Source organism: Syngnathoides biaculeatus, chromosome 13 (genome assembly GCF_019802595.1).
Source record: "Syngnathoides biaculeatus isolate LvHL_M chromosome 13, ASM1980259v1, whole genome shotgun sequence".
Classification (NCBI taxonomy): domain Eukaryota; kingdom Metazoa; phylum Chordata; class Actinopteri; order Syngnathiformes; family Syngnathidae; genus Syngnathoides; species Syngnathoides biaculeatus.
In genome coordinates, this window is record NC_084652.1 from 9,644,022 (window position 1) to 9,662,590 (window position 18,569).

At 40.7% G+C, this 18,569-nt stretch overlaps 1 protein-coding gene across 1 annotated transcript in view; it reads left to right on the forward strand.

Moving 5' to 3' along the window:
- The window catches only part of LOC133510697 (glypican-5-like), a 126,060-nt gene that overhangs the window by 6,574 nt on the left and 100,917 nt on the right, over nt 1–18,569 (forward strand). The window contains exon 2 of the mRNA XM_061838929.1: nt 6,462–6,623. Within this exon, the coding sequence (XP_061694913.1) occupies nt 6,462–6,623 (162 nt within the window). The remainder of the gene's footprint in view (nt 1–6,461; nt 6,624–18,569) is intronic.

An 18,569-nucleotide genomic window follows, 5' to 3' on the forward strand; every position in this document is an offset into this window, starting at 1 on the left:
CAATGATATGAAAGCATAACACATTTTAATTCCTTTTCATAACTGCCATGTTCAAATGTAGTCATTGTGGGGGAAGAAGAAAACGTGAAATGCAAAGCAGTCGGGTCATTTTTTTTAATAGCAGGCAAAAGGAAATGCTGTATGTTATCATGTTGCCATATCCTGAACCAGTTAGATCATCAAAAGTTTGGCAACCCCTCAAAGCTCACCCCCAGCCTTTGATTGGCTGTAGATTCTGTATTTGGATTCCCCTTTTAACTTAACCTTTCTACTTGGGAGAGCAAACACGTGGAAGACACATCCAACATCCAACTGTAGGCAGACGAAAAAAAATATGCATCTGTGTTTTCCCAAGTTCCTGCTTTCGTCAAATAGCACGTTTCCAACAGTGCATTCTTGTAATGAGAATCCTTAAAAGATGTGAGCAAGTAACAAAGCTGAAGACGCCAATGTTGCAATCATCTGAGAGGTTCTTTGTCTGTCGCACCAGTCTTACCAGCGTTGCGCCAGTCTGAAGCTGATTACCGTGTCTGAGTCTGTCTCTCTTTGACGTCCCTTATTGGATTTCAGTCGATGGCAATTGTGTGTCTTTTGAAAGTGCTTACATGGTCCGATATAACGGTCTGCCTCTCGAGCTTCAATAAAAGTCCCATCTTTGCGGACTGGCATTTGTTCGGTAAAGTTCATTAACATTCTTTGCCAGGGTCTCAACACTTCTGATCTAATGCCGCTTATTTGTGTCCATATCTATCAGCCCTATCAGCCTCCTGCTTTCCCCACTGAGTGCTCTCTGTCTGACCCCTCATCTTTGCAGTGGCTTTAGACCATGTGCAAGATCCCGACAGGTCTGGCATAGCAAAACACCGCCCGCTTTTAAGGTTGTCCAAAAAATGCAGGTATGCTGCAATGACCCCTTTGAGGTGTGTTTGCATTTGGCACAGTCCACCCTATGCCCCGCCCCTCTGTAAAACCAAGCGTAACCTGTCTGCTTACTGGATCAGACAAGTTAAAAGGAAACCAACTTCCTCAGGCTGGGGAACCCTTAATAGTTTTTTTTTTTTTTTTTAACAATGTTTGTCTTGTTTTCATGTAAAATATCAAAATAACAGTGTCAGGAAACCTTAACCCTCTTTTTGATCTTTGTGTAACTACATTGAAGAGCTGTGGCCTCCATGTAATTTGTTAATTGCTTGAAAAAAACGCCCTCTCAGCAGTATTCAAATCAGCCACCACGGCACGGTGAATTGCACATGGCATGTGAGCGAGCGCTGCAATTATAGTTGTGACTTGTGCACTGGAGGGCACTGAGCTGTTGCTGAAGGGATTGTTACTAACAAGCCCAGACCCCTCAGCCATAGCTTTAATACGGTAAATTACTCCAGAGGTATTTGTCACCTGAGGATGATTAAGGGAATTAGGATTCCGAGTTGAGTCTCAAGAGTTAAGTGTGTGAATGGTTTAGCCAGGCAGAATCATTTGAGTGGCCATAAATTACAAAGGAGCTACAGATTTCTCTTCTGTCTTGGAATTTTTTATCCCTCAAAATTTACTAAATATATTTTACATGCTGTTTTAGGAAAAGCTAAATAACCCCTTGTTATAAAAATAATTTTCAATTTAATATATATATATATTTTAATTGCTTTTACTGCTAATCAGAAATCATACTGGTCACAAAATGTTTATTTTATCAAGCCTGGATGTATAGCTCTGTGGAAATCAGTTTTTTTAAATACTTATATATCACTTCTGGAAAATCATATAACCAGATGGAGTGATTCAGGTCAAAAGTGCGATTTGGGGAACAATAGAGTCCTTAAGGAGTTTGACCTGATCAGACTAATTTACAGATGTTAAAAAAATGCCTTTTTTTCCTTTTTCTTTTCCTTTTGTCAAAATAAAGAATAACCACATGGCATAGCTACATGGAAGTTGAGTATTTTCACCTGCTATCTCAAGGAGAACCCATTCAATTTTGAAACGAGCAGAAATCCGACCCAATATTCAGTTGATTGCTGAGGTCTTTAATCAGATGCTGTACCACTGCCAAAGTGCCAGATAAATTACAGCTGATCTGCTTCTTGAATTTGACTAACTGAATTGCCACTGAACTCTCGCCAAAGCTGCACAGTAGCCATCCGACTTAACATGGGAGAATTCTTTGACTGTCAAACGTCTTTGGTAGACTTTAGACCAGGAGCGTTTGAAGAATATTTTGATTTCCTTCTCTGACAGAAGGCACTGCGATTCTGTTTGCTATGTAAAACATTCCACATAGTCTAAAGACTCAGCTGTTGCTAAACGACTGCAAACACGTGTGGTTTGGCTGCTAATGATCCCCCCCCCCAGAAGTGAGCAGGTATATTTGTGACACAGTCAGACGGTCTTGACCGCTGTGGTGGCTTCAAGAGCCAAAGTCTTTGAGTATCACTTACTCCATCCAGCAACTCGCAAGGGACAGCGAGGTCAGCCTGGATTACGCTGAGAGTCTCCGGTATATTCATTTCATATCAGAGAGATAATACGCTAACGCCAAGGAAAGTGAGAGACAGATTACGTAGGATGAGCTCACGATGGTCATGTGTTAAAGAAGCAGTAAGTTATATTTATTCTTGGCTTTGTGGCATTGATTTCAGTCCGTACGGAATTGGTTACATTATCATTTATTTTACAGAGATGCCACAATGTCTCATCAGCATTTTGATTGTTAACCCATTCGTTGGCAGCGTCCCATTTTTGGGACATCATGATTTTCACGCATCATATCCTTCATTATATCAAAATATTTAAGTGTTTTAATCTGATTCTGATTCTGTTTTTTGGGATGATCTTCTAAGAAAACCCAAACATTTTCCTGCAAATTCATCCATGAAGAGTTGAAAACCAGGAAGAGCACTATGGAAGTCAATATGTGACACCAGGATTTGAATTTGAAATACCACAGAAAACAGGATATGAATTTGAAATGAAGTGATCACATTTTCAATAGTTGTATTTCAGTGTAACTTTTCAATGTTATTAATTCAACTGGCTACAATTCGCTGTTTGAAATTCACTATCTGTGCAACCAGGCAGGGTTACCTCAGGTCAGAACCAAACACCCAGCCAATCGCAGTTACGCTTTTTTTAGTCACGTGACATCACATTCGAAGAAAGGGTAACTGGATTGGCTGGCTGTTTGGTTCTGACCTGAAGTAACCCTGGCTGGTGGGACAGAGGGTGACTTTTAGACAACGAATTGTAGCCGGCTGAATTGTAAACATTGAAAAGTTACACTAAAATACAGCTACTGAAAATGTGATCACTTTACATTTGAAATTCAAATCCTGTTTTCTGTGGCATTTCAAATTGAAATCCTTGTGGCACATATTTACTTCCATAGAGTACTTATAGGACAAATCATGTCCAAAGTTTAGAATCATTGAAGTTCCATACTAACAGAACACGTTTATGAGCAGATATAATTCCATTGACATTGTTAACTTAATATTTGCTTATGCTGCGTCTACAGCTGTTCGTGCAATTTCAGTGGCTTTTTAATTTTTAATTTTAACAAATAACCATAACAAAATAAACTAAGGCTGTTGAAATGAATGTGCTAATGTGTTAAACCAAATTCCTTTTAACACCACTAATTTCCTAAATGGGAGATTAACGCACAACCTTTAATTGGCCGATCCCATAGTTTGGGAATACTGGTAGCGATGCACCACGTGCATTGAATCACACCATTTAAAATCACCCTCGAGGCCCACCATTGCAGTCATTAAACATACACACCTCATATAAAACGGAAAAAGCTCAAGCGGATGAGACATTGGGACTGACAAGCATGTGGCACCAACTGTTTCCTGCTTTGAGAGCAGAGCGCACCAGTAAGGTATGCTAGCCTCAGCTGGTAACCCACCACCGGGCTAGCACACTAGGGCTCCTAAATCTGTTGGCGAGTGAGGGTGACTTAATCCACTGTCGCACAGCGCTACCTGGCACCATTTACACATGGTTGCTCTAATTGGACATTCCTGGATTTATTTAACTCTGAGTAATCAGTTACCTCATTGTTTTGACGCATAATGGGAACTTCGGTCACATTATTTCACTTCATCGAGGCATGTGCTGAACGGCTTATGCAAGTAATCAATGAGTGAGACATTGAAGGTAAACTCGGGCCTGCATCCCACACAGAGTTTCTCAAGACACCACCCTGATTTGTGAAGTGTAAAGATGGGCAATACAATATGTTAATAATTCTACATTTGGGTCAATGTGTTTATTTTTTTGTTTTTGGTTTGACTTTTCTGCAATAGTAATGGTTTGAATACGGTGAGCGTATTGAGCCACTCATTTATTTGCACATTAAATACCTGAAAATTCATTTTTTTTCTACATATATAGCCTAGTACAAAATGTGCTATTAACTGGATAGCGTGATTGGAAATCATGCAATTAGCGATGAGTCAATGTTTTAATGCTGGATTAATGATTTATAGCCCTAAAATAAACACTTCAGCAGCTGTGTGCATCAACCCAACTTGGCACAGTTCAGTTGACTCCACATGATTGGTTCACCGCAGAGCTAAACCGCTTATGATTGGCGATTTGTTTTGTCTGTCAAAACATGGAACGCAGTGGAAGGAAGTCTATTGAGCTAATCTCAAATGTTTATCAAGGAAATGTCATATTGAGGTATGCAACCTTATCGGTTTATTATCACACTGCCCGAATTAAGACATATTTTGACAAATCGTCGTAATTGTCCGAGACACCCACGCAGCATGCTGCCTCGTCGCCGGTGGGCCCTCTGAGTTTTATCCAGAGAAGCACGCTTTGGCCAGGGTTTTTGATTGTCTCATCGCATCATCTTGTTTCAGCATTTTTTGGGGGTGACACTAATCATAAACAGTATTAGGGACGCAGTGAAAATTCAGTCACTGAAAATCGTCACTAAAATATGATATTTATGAACCAATGTGCAGAGGAGAACAATGTCAACATCAACAATGGGATGAGCTAATGAGTCGGAAGGGGCAGGAGATCCGGTGATGGCTTGACTCGTCTGGCTCTCAGATGGGAACAAATGGAGTCCCACCGAGTAATTAAGAGACACCCAGGCCTCGCGAGGTTATGCCAGGCAAATGGGAGAGAGGGGGCAGAAAGGGAAAGAGGGATTGAGAATGCAACCCTATTGTGTTTCATGGAGGGATTTGGTCGCTGAGGCACTGGTCTTGCGGTCTGTCCTAAGGCCATACTTTAGGCTCTGGTTACAACACCTGCCCTCCAGCCCTCCCCCCTTTAGAGTGAGTTATCATATCAGGCTACTGGATGACAGGGCTCTCCAAGTGCATAAGAGATTGGGCAGGGAAACAAGTGGGAAAAGACTGTTTGACCAGACCGTGCTAATTGTGACCGCTTTAAATGACATCATGACTGTGTTTATAATGGTGTGAAGCAGGTGACGCTGGCAGGACAGGGTGCCCTCTTTTCGAGCTGATGTAATAGTCTGATTGAGCTGTTTATTGGACCATCGTTAAGTCGTTGCCCACATGTGGTTGTCAGGAATTATGCTATAACAAGCAATGTGTGGCTCGTTTACGCTTTGTGCCCTTTCTTAAAAAAATCCCTTTTGTTTTTTGTAAGACATACGGTGCACATGTCAAATGTAAATTGCAGCTGCGCTTAAAAACAACCGTGCATTGATATAAACTGAAGATATTTATATATACAGCAGAGAAAGTATTTATAGCAGGAATCATGGCTGAATACTTAGACCACTTTCTCACCCTCCCATGGTGGCTCTTGTGTCTCCCAGGAGAGTTATGGGCTGTTTATCTATGTGTATACTCGGGCCACTATACAAACATGCACATACTCAGGCTCCACGCTGGACAATTATATGAGATATGCATAAATATGAAGTCCCCAGGAAGCAACGGTAGTACGTAGGATTTGGACTCCCGTTCATAGAGGTTTATTATTAGAGGTGACGATTATCAGCTGATCATTTTCAAACCTATTATTGCATTATACCATTAACTTATCCAATATCTTTGCCAACTGAACCGTTTAAGGCTTTCAGAAACGATACAAGTAGCAGACATTTGCAGCTTGTTTCAATCTTTAAAATCGTCAAATTAAAAAGATCAAAGAGCCTCGTTGGTTATAACATATAGTGGTTTGAACCTTATATCCAAAAGATCCTACAAGATTTTGATGAATGCCTTGTGTAGTCTGAATGGCAGAAATTTGTTAAGAGGTTCCGCCCTTCAAGTGCACCTTTTTGCATCTTTTTAAATGCACCATAAGGACAGTGCACAAACTATGGCTGCAAATTGTATGGAAAAATCCACAAGATAGTACATCCAAACAAAAGCTCCTTATTTTTAGTTTTTTAATCCTTTCCTGGAAAACTGATAAACAGATTGACCCATACATATGTCCATTTTTTTTCCCATTTCTCCCAGATGTGGATCTCTTGGTCTGCAAGCACCAGGGCCCATCTTGCTGCACCCGCAAGATGGAGGAAAGCTACCAGTTAGCAGTGAAGCGAGAAACCCTCCACAACATTTACTCGTACAGTTATGAGCTGAAGCACTTGATTGCTGGCCACTCGGATGCCTTCCAGGGTAAGTACCAAAACTCAAAATCTGGTCTTGGAAGAAAATGCTCTGGATGGATTTAAGTGGACTTGTTATTGGAGTACAATAAGTTTGATGAGTGCACACTGAATTATTTATCAGGTACATTCTATCTACGTTATGATGCTTGAGTGATAGTCTACTCAAATGCTGGCGTCCTCATTCAAAGTGTTTCAATTAAGTTTTACGCGATCAAGATTTTTGGGGCAGATCAGTGATTTAAAAAAAATGATAACTGATCTGATCACAAGATGGAGCAATGAGTATTGAAATGACTTGTTCATTTACTATATCTTACTTAATTTCTTACTGTAGTTTACTTAATTTCTCCCAAAAATATAAATTTACAAGAAATTAAAAGTGTATCTGTTCATCTATTTATGCCTGTGAGGCATAATGACAGACAACAAATGAATGGTTTTCTATTAGATGCCAGGAAGTACATGTAGCAATTCATGTATCCACTTTTTGTAACATTTTTGTTTGTTGGTGTGCCGTGACATTTTTCGATTGAAGTATGTCCCTTGGCTCTGTAAGGGTTGGAAATCACTCCTCTGGTCAGATCATATGTTCTAATCAGTCCGGTCAAACAAATCCTACAACATAACATAAATAATGGATGCTAACTTACTGTAATTAAATTACTTCACATAAACCGAAAGGCTAGCGCACGATTAAACAGAACAGCATATTTACATACAACCGGCAACACTAGCACTAGCTTGCTAAGCTACACAACGTTTTGCGTAAAGTCTAGATTCAATCTCAATGCATTTCCCCATTTTTCCCTCCGTTGAAATTTTACTCATGTGAATCGGGAGGAACAGAATGTTTTCAATTTGAGTTAGTTTATATGAAAGGATTACTGTTTATAAACTTCTGGTTTGAACCGATTGGTCAACTTGTCGATGTCGACTATAAGTCCGTATCAACAATTAAAGCTTTTAATAGATTTTGTTTTCTTATACCTTTCGAAATATTTGTGTAGACGGAGCCGGTTGATGGTGAAAAAAGTTTTGAAAAAAAATTGTGACGTCATCAATTAATTTACTTTGACCCAATTTTCATCACATTACAGTCACCTATAAAAAAATCTTTAGTTGTTCAAACCCCTACTACATAATAGGTGTGGGGTGTATCTCAAAATTTCCAACAGTTTATATTTTACTTTAGTAAGTACAATATTCATCAATATGTCAGCTTTGGTCACTTTGCGTGTGCAAGGTCTTTATAATTTTTTATTTTCATTTTTTTGTCAACTACGAAGCCTTCAGCGCCCAACTGACCACAGCGCCGTAGCATGTCCTCTTCCTCTTGCAATTGCAATGCTGCCTAAATTTGACTATTTCCATGACAAAAACATCAAATTCTACATTGTTGGAGAGATACATGGGATATTTTTGTGTTTTGTGTGCTATAACTATATTGTTATCAGAAGCTTGCAATTATTCTCAGAAGACAATAGGCTGCTTGGAAATGGGCCAAGATTTGTAATGAATGAGTACACGCCACAGATCTGATCCCCAAATATGAAAATGGAAATGGAATTTGTTAAAAGTAACATTGCTGTCATAGAAATGAATACTTTTGACTATTATGAATTTACAGCACCGCCAAGCGTGTTCCCAAGGAGGTCCCACAGTGTTGGAGTTGATCGGGTCTCTCCTCACTTCCACTCCACTAATACAAGGAGAAATGTTTGAAAGTGTTTCTGGTATTTGCCCTTTTCATCATCATTAAGCTCCGTCACATCTTACCTCATGTCTGAGCCCGTCTGGCTGAATGAAGATCCAACGCTCCGTGCGGCCAGAAAAGGCTAAAATGGAAAAATAACAATGTGATATCACCAGATACAGGAAGGTATACTGTGGCTGAAGAGGATGACATCACAAGCCCTCCGCATGCAAAGCCTTCTACGGACAGTCTCTGTGGCGTCTGTGAGTGTGGAATGTAGCAAGTGGCTCATATGGTTCGTTTACAGTTCTGAAGTAACTGCAATGTGGTTTTAGCTGATAAATTTGCCCACCTAATTAGCTCTTATATGAAATAGCATGAGGAGTGTACAGTGCCTACAAGGCTCTGTGCAAAACTGAATCTTTGCCTGCAAATTGTATGACAAAATTCACAAGATGCTCGTAAATTGCGATGTTTTATTATCATAACTTTCAGTTCAGTTAGTTTTGTATGACTGCGGTTTTAATATAAAGGGATTTCTATTGTTCCAAACCTCACCGAAGTGTGAACTGTAGTGGACGAAGTGCCCGTGAGATGAAAAATAGTGTGCACGTCTGCGTTGCGTGTTTTCATTGGCCTACCCTTGTTTGGACAGTGCAAAAGGCCCTACTGTGCTTTGTCTTGAGTGGGAGTTGTCATGTCATGACCCTAGAAACACACAAGCACATTCGTAAATGCTATGGGATTTTTGTTCCCCAAGTTTATTCAGACAGTGTATTAATATTCAAATAAAGTTTCATGTTGCTCAAACACACGCCAAACCAGGAATCTTGACATCAGCGTTCAGCACAAATGTCTATCAGGTGGTCCCATCTCTTTATGTTACAAATCCACCTTAAGATCCCCTATAACAATAAGCACATGCTTTCTTATCAGTTTCAGCTTTTCTAAGACATACGCGCACATGCGGGCATGCACGCGCGCACAGATACGCCCAGGCTGGCCCCTCCGGTCTCTTCTCGCCGCTTCATGTAAACAAACACACCTTCCTAATCCACTGCTCAGGAAAAGAAAATGAATTGATGGTCATGTTCTGGTGATTGACGGAAGGCATCAACCACAGAGCAAGGTTTGACCTAGGATAGCTTAAAGTTGCCATGATGGGCTGTGCCTCGTCAACTAGGTGTAGACAATCACTACTTGCGTAATGTTAGAGCTTGGACATATTTTTTTTTGTCATCGTCATTTGAATTAAATAATGTTTTGCCTGGTGGCCCGGTGGCTCACCTGGTAAAGCATTGGCCTCACAGTTCTGAGGACCCAGGTTTGATCTCGGCCTCGCCTGTGTGGAGTTTGCATGTTCTCCCCGTGCCTGGGTTGGTTTTCTCCGGGCGCTCTAGTTTCCTCCCAAATCCCCAAAACATGCAACATTAATTGGACACTCTAAATTCCCCCCAGGTGTGATTGTGAGTGTGGCTGTTGGTCTCTATGTACCCTGCGATTGAATGGCAACCAGTTCAGGGTGTCAGCTGGGATAGGCTCCAGCCCTACATCCGACCCTCGTGAGGATAAGCGGCAAAGAAAATGGATGGATGGATAATGTTTTGTCTTGTTAAAGCAACTAAACATATTCATCTTAGCCTAAAGGCCATATTGGGTCTAGATGGGCCATATATCATGAAGAAGTAGATTTTATGTATTTTTTTGCTCAAGAAAATCTCCATTAATGTCAAATGTCATTTCTAATAATATAAATATGTATTGGAGCAATTGGTAAATAACTAATTCCACTTGGAATGCGACTTTTCCAGTGTCAAAATCTTCATGTCCCACCATGTCTTGTTGTAAAGTCATTGGTAGAAGTGGAGACCAAATTTCCCAGTGTGAGGGGAAAAAAAATGCACTGTACTATAAAGTGGCAGTATTTTGTCATATTTACAACATTGTCACTGTTGGGCAGAAACCCACAACCACCACCACCTCAAAATGAAAATGAAAAAAAAAAGAATCTGGGTTGTGTTTTCAAACATTGCTCATTTTGAGGTGGTATTATACCTTATATTGCTACCATATACGGTTACACGCTCACAAAAGACAACAGCTCCAGCCAAATTATGTTCAATCACTAATTTAATATTCTGAAAAAGCGCAAAATATAGGATGTTGTCGTCGATTGACACGGTACAAACACGGCTACAAACAGCCGTGCACGTCATAGTGTGTCTGTGTGACAGGATGCGACCACCCTGCAGAAAGGCTTAAAAAGCAAACGCCTGTGTCACGTCATCAATCAGAAATCTTTTCAAAGCTCTTTGTAGTATGAGTTGATGTAATCAATACAACTTTGAGCTGAGAAAACCGGATTATATAGGCGTGAATTAACCTGCACGCAATTGCAATACCTCATTTGGGAGGATGTGGATCTTGTTTCTTCAGAGGCATTTCAACAATCGCTTAAAAAAAATGGATACTAAATTGTTTTATCACTATTCCATTATTGCCTCAAGTACAAGTCCAGACTTAATTTATGAAAATGACACCAAAGTACACGTAGTAGTACAAGAAGGAAATATCATCACCTTCTGAACTGGACATATCAGGCTGTGACCAAAATGTGGACAACCCAAAATCAGACTGAAAATCAAATATTTCATCAGGAAAAAAAATAAATTAAAAAATAAAATTACCGAGTCTGCTTGAAGGGATTTTTGTTCCTGCAGACATTATTTTTCAAATCCAGAACTATGAAATAAGTGGCAACGTTCACAGAATTACAGAAGCCTTATAACGCTACTACTTTTGGTAGCTAAGTCCAGAGATCTTCATTGTTTTCACATGCGTCTGTGTAAAGTCTGTAGTGCCTGTCCAAACTTTCCGCACTCTAAAGTGAACGGTGTTTATTTAAAGACATGACACTGATGATTTGTTTAGTATTCATACTCATCGACATTGACATTCTTGAGTTTTGTCCACGTCTTTGCTGCTCATATTTCCAGCCTGAAGTGAAGAAGTTGATTCCTAAATCAACCATAAAATGAATGACACAATATACGAAAAGGATAGACGCGGCCTCTCAAATTTGTAAATTACTGCTCAGACAGCAGTAAATAGAAGTATAAATGCTACAAAATGACATTTAAGTTCTTAATCAACCCAAATTAAAGAAAAATAGTTTACAAGCAATTTAATTTTATTCAGAATTCAGAATCAGAATGGCAACACTTTAAGAATTGCCAATGAAATGGTCAGTGGCATAACAGCAGTCAAAATGTCACAAGCTACTGAAACGCTACCCTTCTGAAAAATAACCTCTGCTCTCAAATGTGTGATAATTTGGGGTTCCATAATTTGGTGCTACTGCTTTCCAAAGTCAAAGTGCCGTCAGAGATTTTTATCTTTCAAAGACGAGGAAATTGCTCCTTCAGCGGACCCTGCGGTGGGCCTCGACAGCCTCACGCCAAATGCAGAAGTGATGTGCGCCTAGACTCCACTATACTGTATACCATAGTCCATCCATCCATTTTCTTAGCCGCCTATCCTCACAAGAGTCACGGGAGTGCTGGAGCGTATCCCAGCTGTCAACGGGCAGGAGGCGGGGTACACCCTGAACTGGTTGGCAGCCAATCGCAGGGCACATGGAAACAAACAACCATTCAAACTCACAATCGCACCTTGGGGCAATTTAGAGTGTCCAATTAATGTTGCCTATTTTCGGGATGTGGGAGGAAACCCGAGTGCCCGGAGAAAATCCACGCAGGCACGGGGAGAACATGCAAACTCAACACGATCTTATCGAACCCTGGAACTCAGAACTGTGAGGCCAACGCTTTACAGCTGCTCCACCGTGCCGTATACAATAGTGCACAGAAAAATAAATACTCAGTAACAAAATATTTGTACTTCATTACTTACAACCTCTGCATACCTCAAAGCTTGAATGCCTTAAAGGTCAAACAATTTAGAGTTCAACCTTCACGCAGGGCGACTGTTAAATGTCGTACATAATTCGGACATTGAACTGTCCGTATTCATAATGTCATTTCAGGCAAGGAAGGAATTCTGCTTCTGTTTTCCTTTTTTTTCGAATGGAACGACAAGTGAAGAAGGTGATGGTCATATGCTAGTAGTCACATGTCTTGCACTGTGCTATATGCGAACATGCATACGTAGTGTTATGCACCCTTGCTAAGCAGACTGACAGCCTACCAGCTCAAGTTGTCCTAACAAGAGTTGACAGATGCTTTTTTTTAAGAAATAAATTTCCCTGCCCTCGATTGCATTCTCCTGTAAATGTATGAAAACTGTATGTGCCCTTCACTGAAGTTCATAAGAGAAAAAGTGACAGAGTGTGAAAGAGACGGCGAGCAAGTGTGTGTGTATGTGTGTAAGTGTGAGAGACGCAATGGCAAGGACGGTACATTTTCTCACTGAGGCGACATAATTAGCTGATCCTTGTCTCATCAGCCAGGAACACTCCAGGTTGTGTGTCCCGGGAGGCATTGCTGGCAATAGTGCAAAAGACAAAAAGTCAGTGAAGCAACAACCCAAGCCATGGGGACACTTTGTGGCCCTTGCTTAATGAGAGACCTCAAAATGAGTGGTCTCAGCAGAAGGATAAGGAAGTCCCGATAATTATCTTGAAAAGGTTGAAGCTCAACTCCTTGACCGTTATTGCATGCTTGATGGATTCAAGCATGTACTGGATATGACACTAGTTGGTGTAGTAACGTTGTTATTAAACACCGAAAGACGACACCGTGCGTTTTATCTAGTATTGATACTGTGTACTGTTTTTTTTTTCCCAAAGAACAAATCTTTTTGTTTCTACTTGGACTAAGGCGGGATTGTTTCCCCGACCGCTTATTCATTTTTGCTGCCACAAACGTCTCTTTGTAGTCCACTTTACAGTAAAGAAGGCCATTTGTCTGTAAACACAACATGGAAAGGATGCAGTAGGCCACCATTGTCCATAGAGCAAATAAACATCTGATATACGCAGCAAGTATGCATGTTGGTAAAATATCACCTTGTGAAATGTTGTATCTAATGTTTCCATCTATCCATACGTCTAATTCAATATATATATTCATATATTTGTCTTTTTATTCAATCAACTCTGGTTGAAAATCCAATGCCTTTGTCTTTAGCTATGATAAAACATAATGTAACGCTTCTAAATTAACTTGTTGAATGGGTGAATTGTGTAAATCAGCTGGTGTGCGTGTTTGGGAATGGCATGAACGTCAGCGTTTGTGTGGCATTATTGATAAATCACTCGACTGTTATATTCATCACTGTCATCAAACTCAGGACCATCCATCTTTTTTTTTTTTTTTTATGACGTCCTCATTTGTCTGGAAATCTCTCGTGTTATTGGTCATGTACATTATTTTTGTCCCACTTGTCCCGGCATCATTTCCCACCCTTTTGCTCTCTGTCAAGGTCTGCATATATTTTTCTCCGCAGATGTTTTGACCAGCAGAGGTATTGCTCTAGAGGCTGATGCTTGGACACAGGAGGACATCGCGGCGTACCATGAGCTCATGCTGAAATTAGGGAGGATATCCGGAATCTATCGCTACACGTCTCATTTAATCACTCTGGGCGGGAAAGAAAAGTGTTTATGGACCTAATAGGGAAGCAAAAACATTGCGTATCTCCGGGTGAATGTGCAAGAGTCCCAATCGTGTTTGTTTTGTAGCTACGCCTCTGAAGTCCCCCGAGTAGACATGACACATCACAACAGGAAGAGTTTGCAGGGTTCCGGCCTGCTGAGTGAAAACTGAGGGGGGAGAATAAAATTGAGGGGGTGGAGCAAGGCACAACTTAAAAGACATGTGGAGTCATAAAATAACATGCCAACCCCTGCTTTTCTTCTGCCTTTCTCACCTATGATAGATGTGACAACCTCTGAAAAAAGAAGGCCTGGGAGAGGACAGAAAAACTTTTTTACACAGAAAAAATTGGCAGAATTAGTCATAACAGTATATTGGACCTTTATTTGCTTTTCACTTTCATATAAAAAACACTGTGTAGCTTTTAATCACATGTATTCCTTGCATTATACATAATAAATAATGTCATTATGGACACAATTATAGACACAATCACAGGCGATAGAGGGACAGACAACAGTTGCACCCACAATCAAACCTAGGACCAATTTTCAGAGTCTCCACTTAATGCATGTTTTGGGATGTGGGAGGAAACTGGAATGCCCGGAGAACCTACGCAGGCACAGGGAGAACATCCAAACTCCACACAGGTGGGGCCGAGATTTGAACCCCAGTCCGTAGAATTGTGAGGCCAAAGCTCTACACCTGTGACACCGTGCCGACTATCTTAGTATTTTTTGTTATATTCCAAAAAAAAAGGTTTTTTCAAAGTTGTATTTATTTTATTTGGAACACAGTTTACTGAATAAAACCTGAATAGAAATAAAATGAAAAAATCTCGATATTGGCAACTTTTTCAGAATATCTGGTAGTACGAACAGTTTTTCAATTCGCTGGTAGAAATCTTATTGCTAAGTGGAGAAAGAAAACTAAACCGCTATATTCAGTGGTGACAAGTAGTGAAGGAAATATAAAATATATGTATATATAAATGATCATACTGTCAATGTTTTTACACCGCTCTACGATTATGTACCATTATATCGCACCGCTTTGTATACAATTGTAAAAAAAGAATTAAAAAAATCACCTTTATTGTAGGAAATAAACAGAATTGGAAATACCATGAAGTCATGATAATACAGGTCACTGATGGTGTAGTGGTATACACGCTGGATTGGTGTGGGCAGCGTAGGATCGATTCTCGCTCTGTAATGGTGTTGATATTTGCCCTGCGACTGACTGGCGACCAGCTCGGGGTGTATTCCGCCTTTCGCCCGAAGCTAGCTAGGATAGGCTCCGGCTCTTCCGTGACCCTTGTGAGGATAAGCGGCTTGGATAATGGACAGATAATGATACTACTTCTTTTCACAACGAAATGTGGACATGGCTAGACTTTGTCATCTTGCAACAAATGGTTGTCCACGTTGCTTCTTCCAGCGTCATTTCGTCCACCTATCTACTGCAAGTTTAGGTCCAGTTCTTTGATTGAACTCATTTAGTGGTCAGGTCAATTGCGTTGTGAATTAGATTTTACATCTTAAACCATGAAGACTAGGAGCTCATTAAAACAAATTCTGGTGCGTGAAAGAGAATCTAAGGACGAGGAGGGAACAGTGCTGCAGATAAGCCACATCTTTGTTTAAGCTGCAGAAGTTTAACCAAGTGTTAAAAAGTTGTGGGTTATAGTCTGAACTATACGATACATAATGCACTCTCGTTTAGTCTACATCTTAACTAAGTGCTCCTTCTTGTCATAGAAGATTAAATCAAAATCTTTTGTTCACCATCACAGATGGTGAAATGAAGTGAAGTCAACAGGGTTGGGAACAAACCCAATTTAGAAACCAACGGTCGTAATACCAGCAACATAATTACATTCTTGATGATATCAACACTGGTATCTGGTGAATACACTGTATAAAATACATACATTTTATATATATTTAAAGTCTAATATTGCCTATTCTTGCTCAAAATATCAGACTACTAATCCTGCCCCCCTGTTTTCCGGAGCCAATGCAGAGTATGACTTTCATTACCATGACGACGACAGTGGTCAGGAGGGCCTACTTGCTCTCGAGCAGCCCACATTCTGAAGGGAAAAGTGAGGCCCCATAAAGGTGTCGACACACTGCACTTGTTTTTTTTTCCTGTGCCAACCGTGGGGTAGGCAACAGGATGGCGCGGGGATGTTGGCGGCATGCTGGTAGCTAAGCAGTCAAACAGGAAGTAGCCTGGTGCCTTTTCCCACTGGTTTGGATTTAAAGTAGGCTGCATCCCAGCAGTTATGTATGTCGCTGTTCCAATGTAAAAGTTCAATTTAATTCCCACCTAAAATCACACGTTTCTACCACGGAACCAACCTGGTACACAAAGTAGTGGAAACCTCTTTCCATTGCCGTGGCAATGGACGGAGGTACCGCGTCACGGTATGACATTTGTCTTGAGCCCCAGAGCTCAGGACAATGGAACACTGTATTAATCATTTTTCTTCTAAATATCTCAATGCTTTTTTTTAATTGTACATCTTTGTAATGAAGTCTCGTTGTTTCTCTGAAATCACTCCGGCACCATCTGTTCCATGGAGCGCGCCGAGATGGCTTCTTTTACAGGCAGTAGCAAAGGGGGTATGGAAATAGACTGGTGGGTGGGTTCAGTTAAGCAGGCACATGCATGACTATAGCACTGCTGTTCTGCATGTTATTTCAACAAGTATTTGCAATGCATAGCTCTCCCTTTTGTCATCTGGGTGTCACTGAGTGCTGACGGTTCTGTCGGCTTGGGGTTCTTAACAAGAATGGGCGCCGCGCCAACCGTTTGCTTCCTTGGCCTGCACACTGCAAGAGACCCACATGCTGGCTGCCAAGCATCCGAGCAACACAATGAAGCCATAAACACATAAATCTTCAGCCATCTTTCTCTTCCCAACAAATATCTCATCATTTTTATAGTCCCTTTCATTGTTGTTCAGCTCGCCTGCGAGCGTCTTTTGACTTTAAAATTGCTTGATTAATGAGAGGTCTGCGTAGAGGTAACTCTGCGTAGACTTTCCTAAAATCAATTCAAAATGGAAGGAAAAAGTACCGTTTTTATTGTGAACCAACATTATCTTTCCTCTTTGGGAGAGATCTTCTTACACAGTCTTGCAAAATTTACACATTGTTCTTTATTTTGCCACACCACTCCCTGTTAATATAAGCAAAGCTTTGACAATTCTTACAATTACCATATCAAGACCGCAAGCTTGAGGTTCGAGGTCTTTATCGGTGTTCGATTGGGGTCTCATTTCCCGCCAAGAGAGTTGGACATTACCGGATCTCTGCTCGTCTGGCTTTGGGATTTCTTCTCCGTTGCTGTTGATTGGTCCAGATTGGCCGTTTTCCCCCTCTGTGTTCTGTGTGACACAGAAGGAGGAGGCTCGTTTGTTAAGCTTTGAGATATGCAGTAGTTTTGCGTGTGTGACTACATAATCGTTTCCTTCTGGTTGGAATGCTCCACCAGCAACTTTATTCATGTGTGGAAGAAGCCAAAAAATTGTGAGAACTGATGTTGGACTTTAACAAATTGAGGTCTCTGTAGGAAAATCCAATGGGTTTTGGCTAGCGGAAGGGAGTAAAGAGGTTGTATCTGTGGAGCAACTCATGCATCTTTTCAGTCCAAAGTTGGCTGGTTTCTATCCATCTTTTCCCTCCTGGTTCACTTGGTCACTCACCTACCCATTCAAATCCCATTCAAGTCCACCCACTTTGCATTTTACAGGCCGTAACGCACACTCTTCTACTCCCACCCCGAGTTCCTCGTGGTCTCTGTGGCTTCTTGCACGCCATTGAGAAGTCCCCGTGGTGGGCTTTATTTTCTCATCCTCCGGTCATTCCTCCATTGTGTTCCAAAGGAGGAAGTACAATTCTTGAGAGAAATGTAAAAGTGGGGAAAATATTTAGATTTGTCTCTGTCTTCTACCTAATTCGTGTGAGGGAAGGTTTTGCCATAATAGTCCATTTTTTGTATTTAATTTGTGATATGATTGCATTTTTCCTTCAGAAAACCAGTAGTCATAAATACTGTAGTTGCAGTTAAAACACCACATTAAATTCTGTTTCCTTTTTTAAGTGGGGTACACAATAGAGCCATTGCAACCCAGTTTCTTGGAGAAGTTGAAAAATGAAAACAGGAGCCACACCTGCCTAGAACTTTCAAACATCCCCTTTCATCTCTGATTCTGTCAGACTTATCCATTTGGGCGTCTGGTTTGTGTAAATCTTCCGCAAGTCGGAATATTTCCCCTCTGCCTCGGCGGCGTATCTGGAGGCAAATTTCGCCTTAACAACCCACTGTTTACCATAACACTTTCATCAATCATTTTCTCCTGTGTCGGGAGAAAATGCCGCCCATCGATTGGATTCTTGCTGCAATGACTCACTTGGTAGCATGATAAAGCTCTGGCAGCTGTTTGGATCTTGCAAGGAATCTAATGTCATAAATCTCATTCTTGGATAGACGTTTCGTCTTTTTCTCCAGTCTTTTGTTTGAAATTTCATTCATCTACAGTGTATTACCTTACAAAAGAAGGCATAGGTAGTTTAGGTCAAGGTTGTTGTTTTTTCAGGGTCAAGTTTAAATATCGAGTTCATATTTTGTTCGC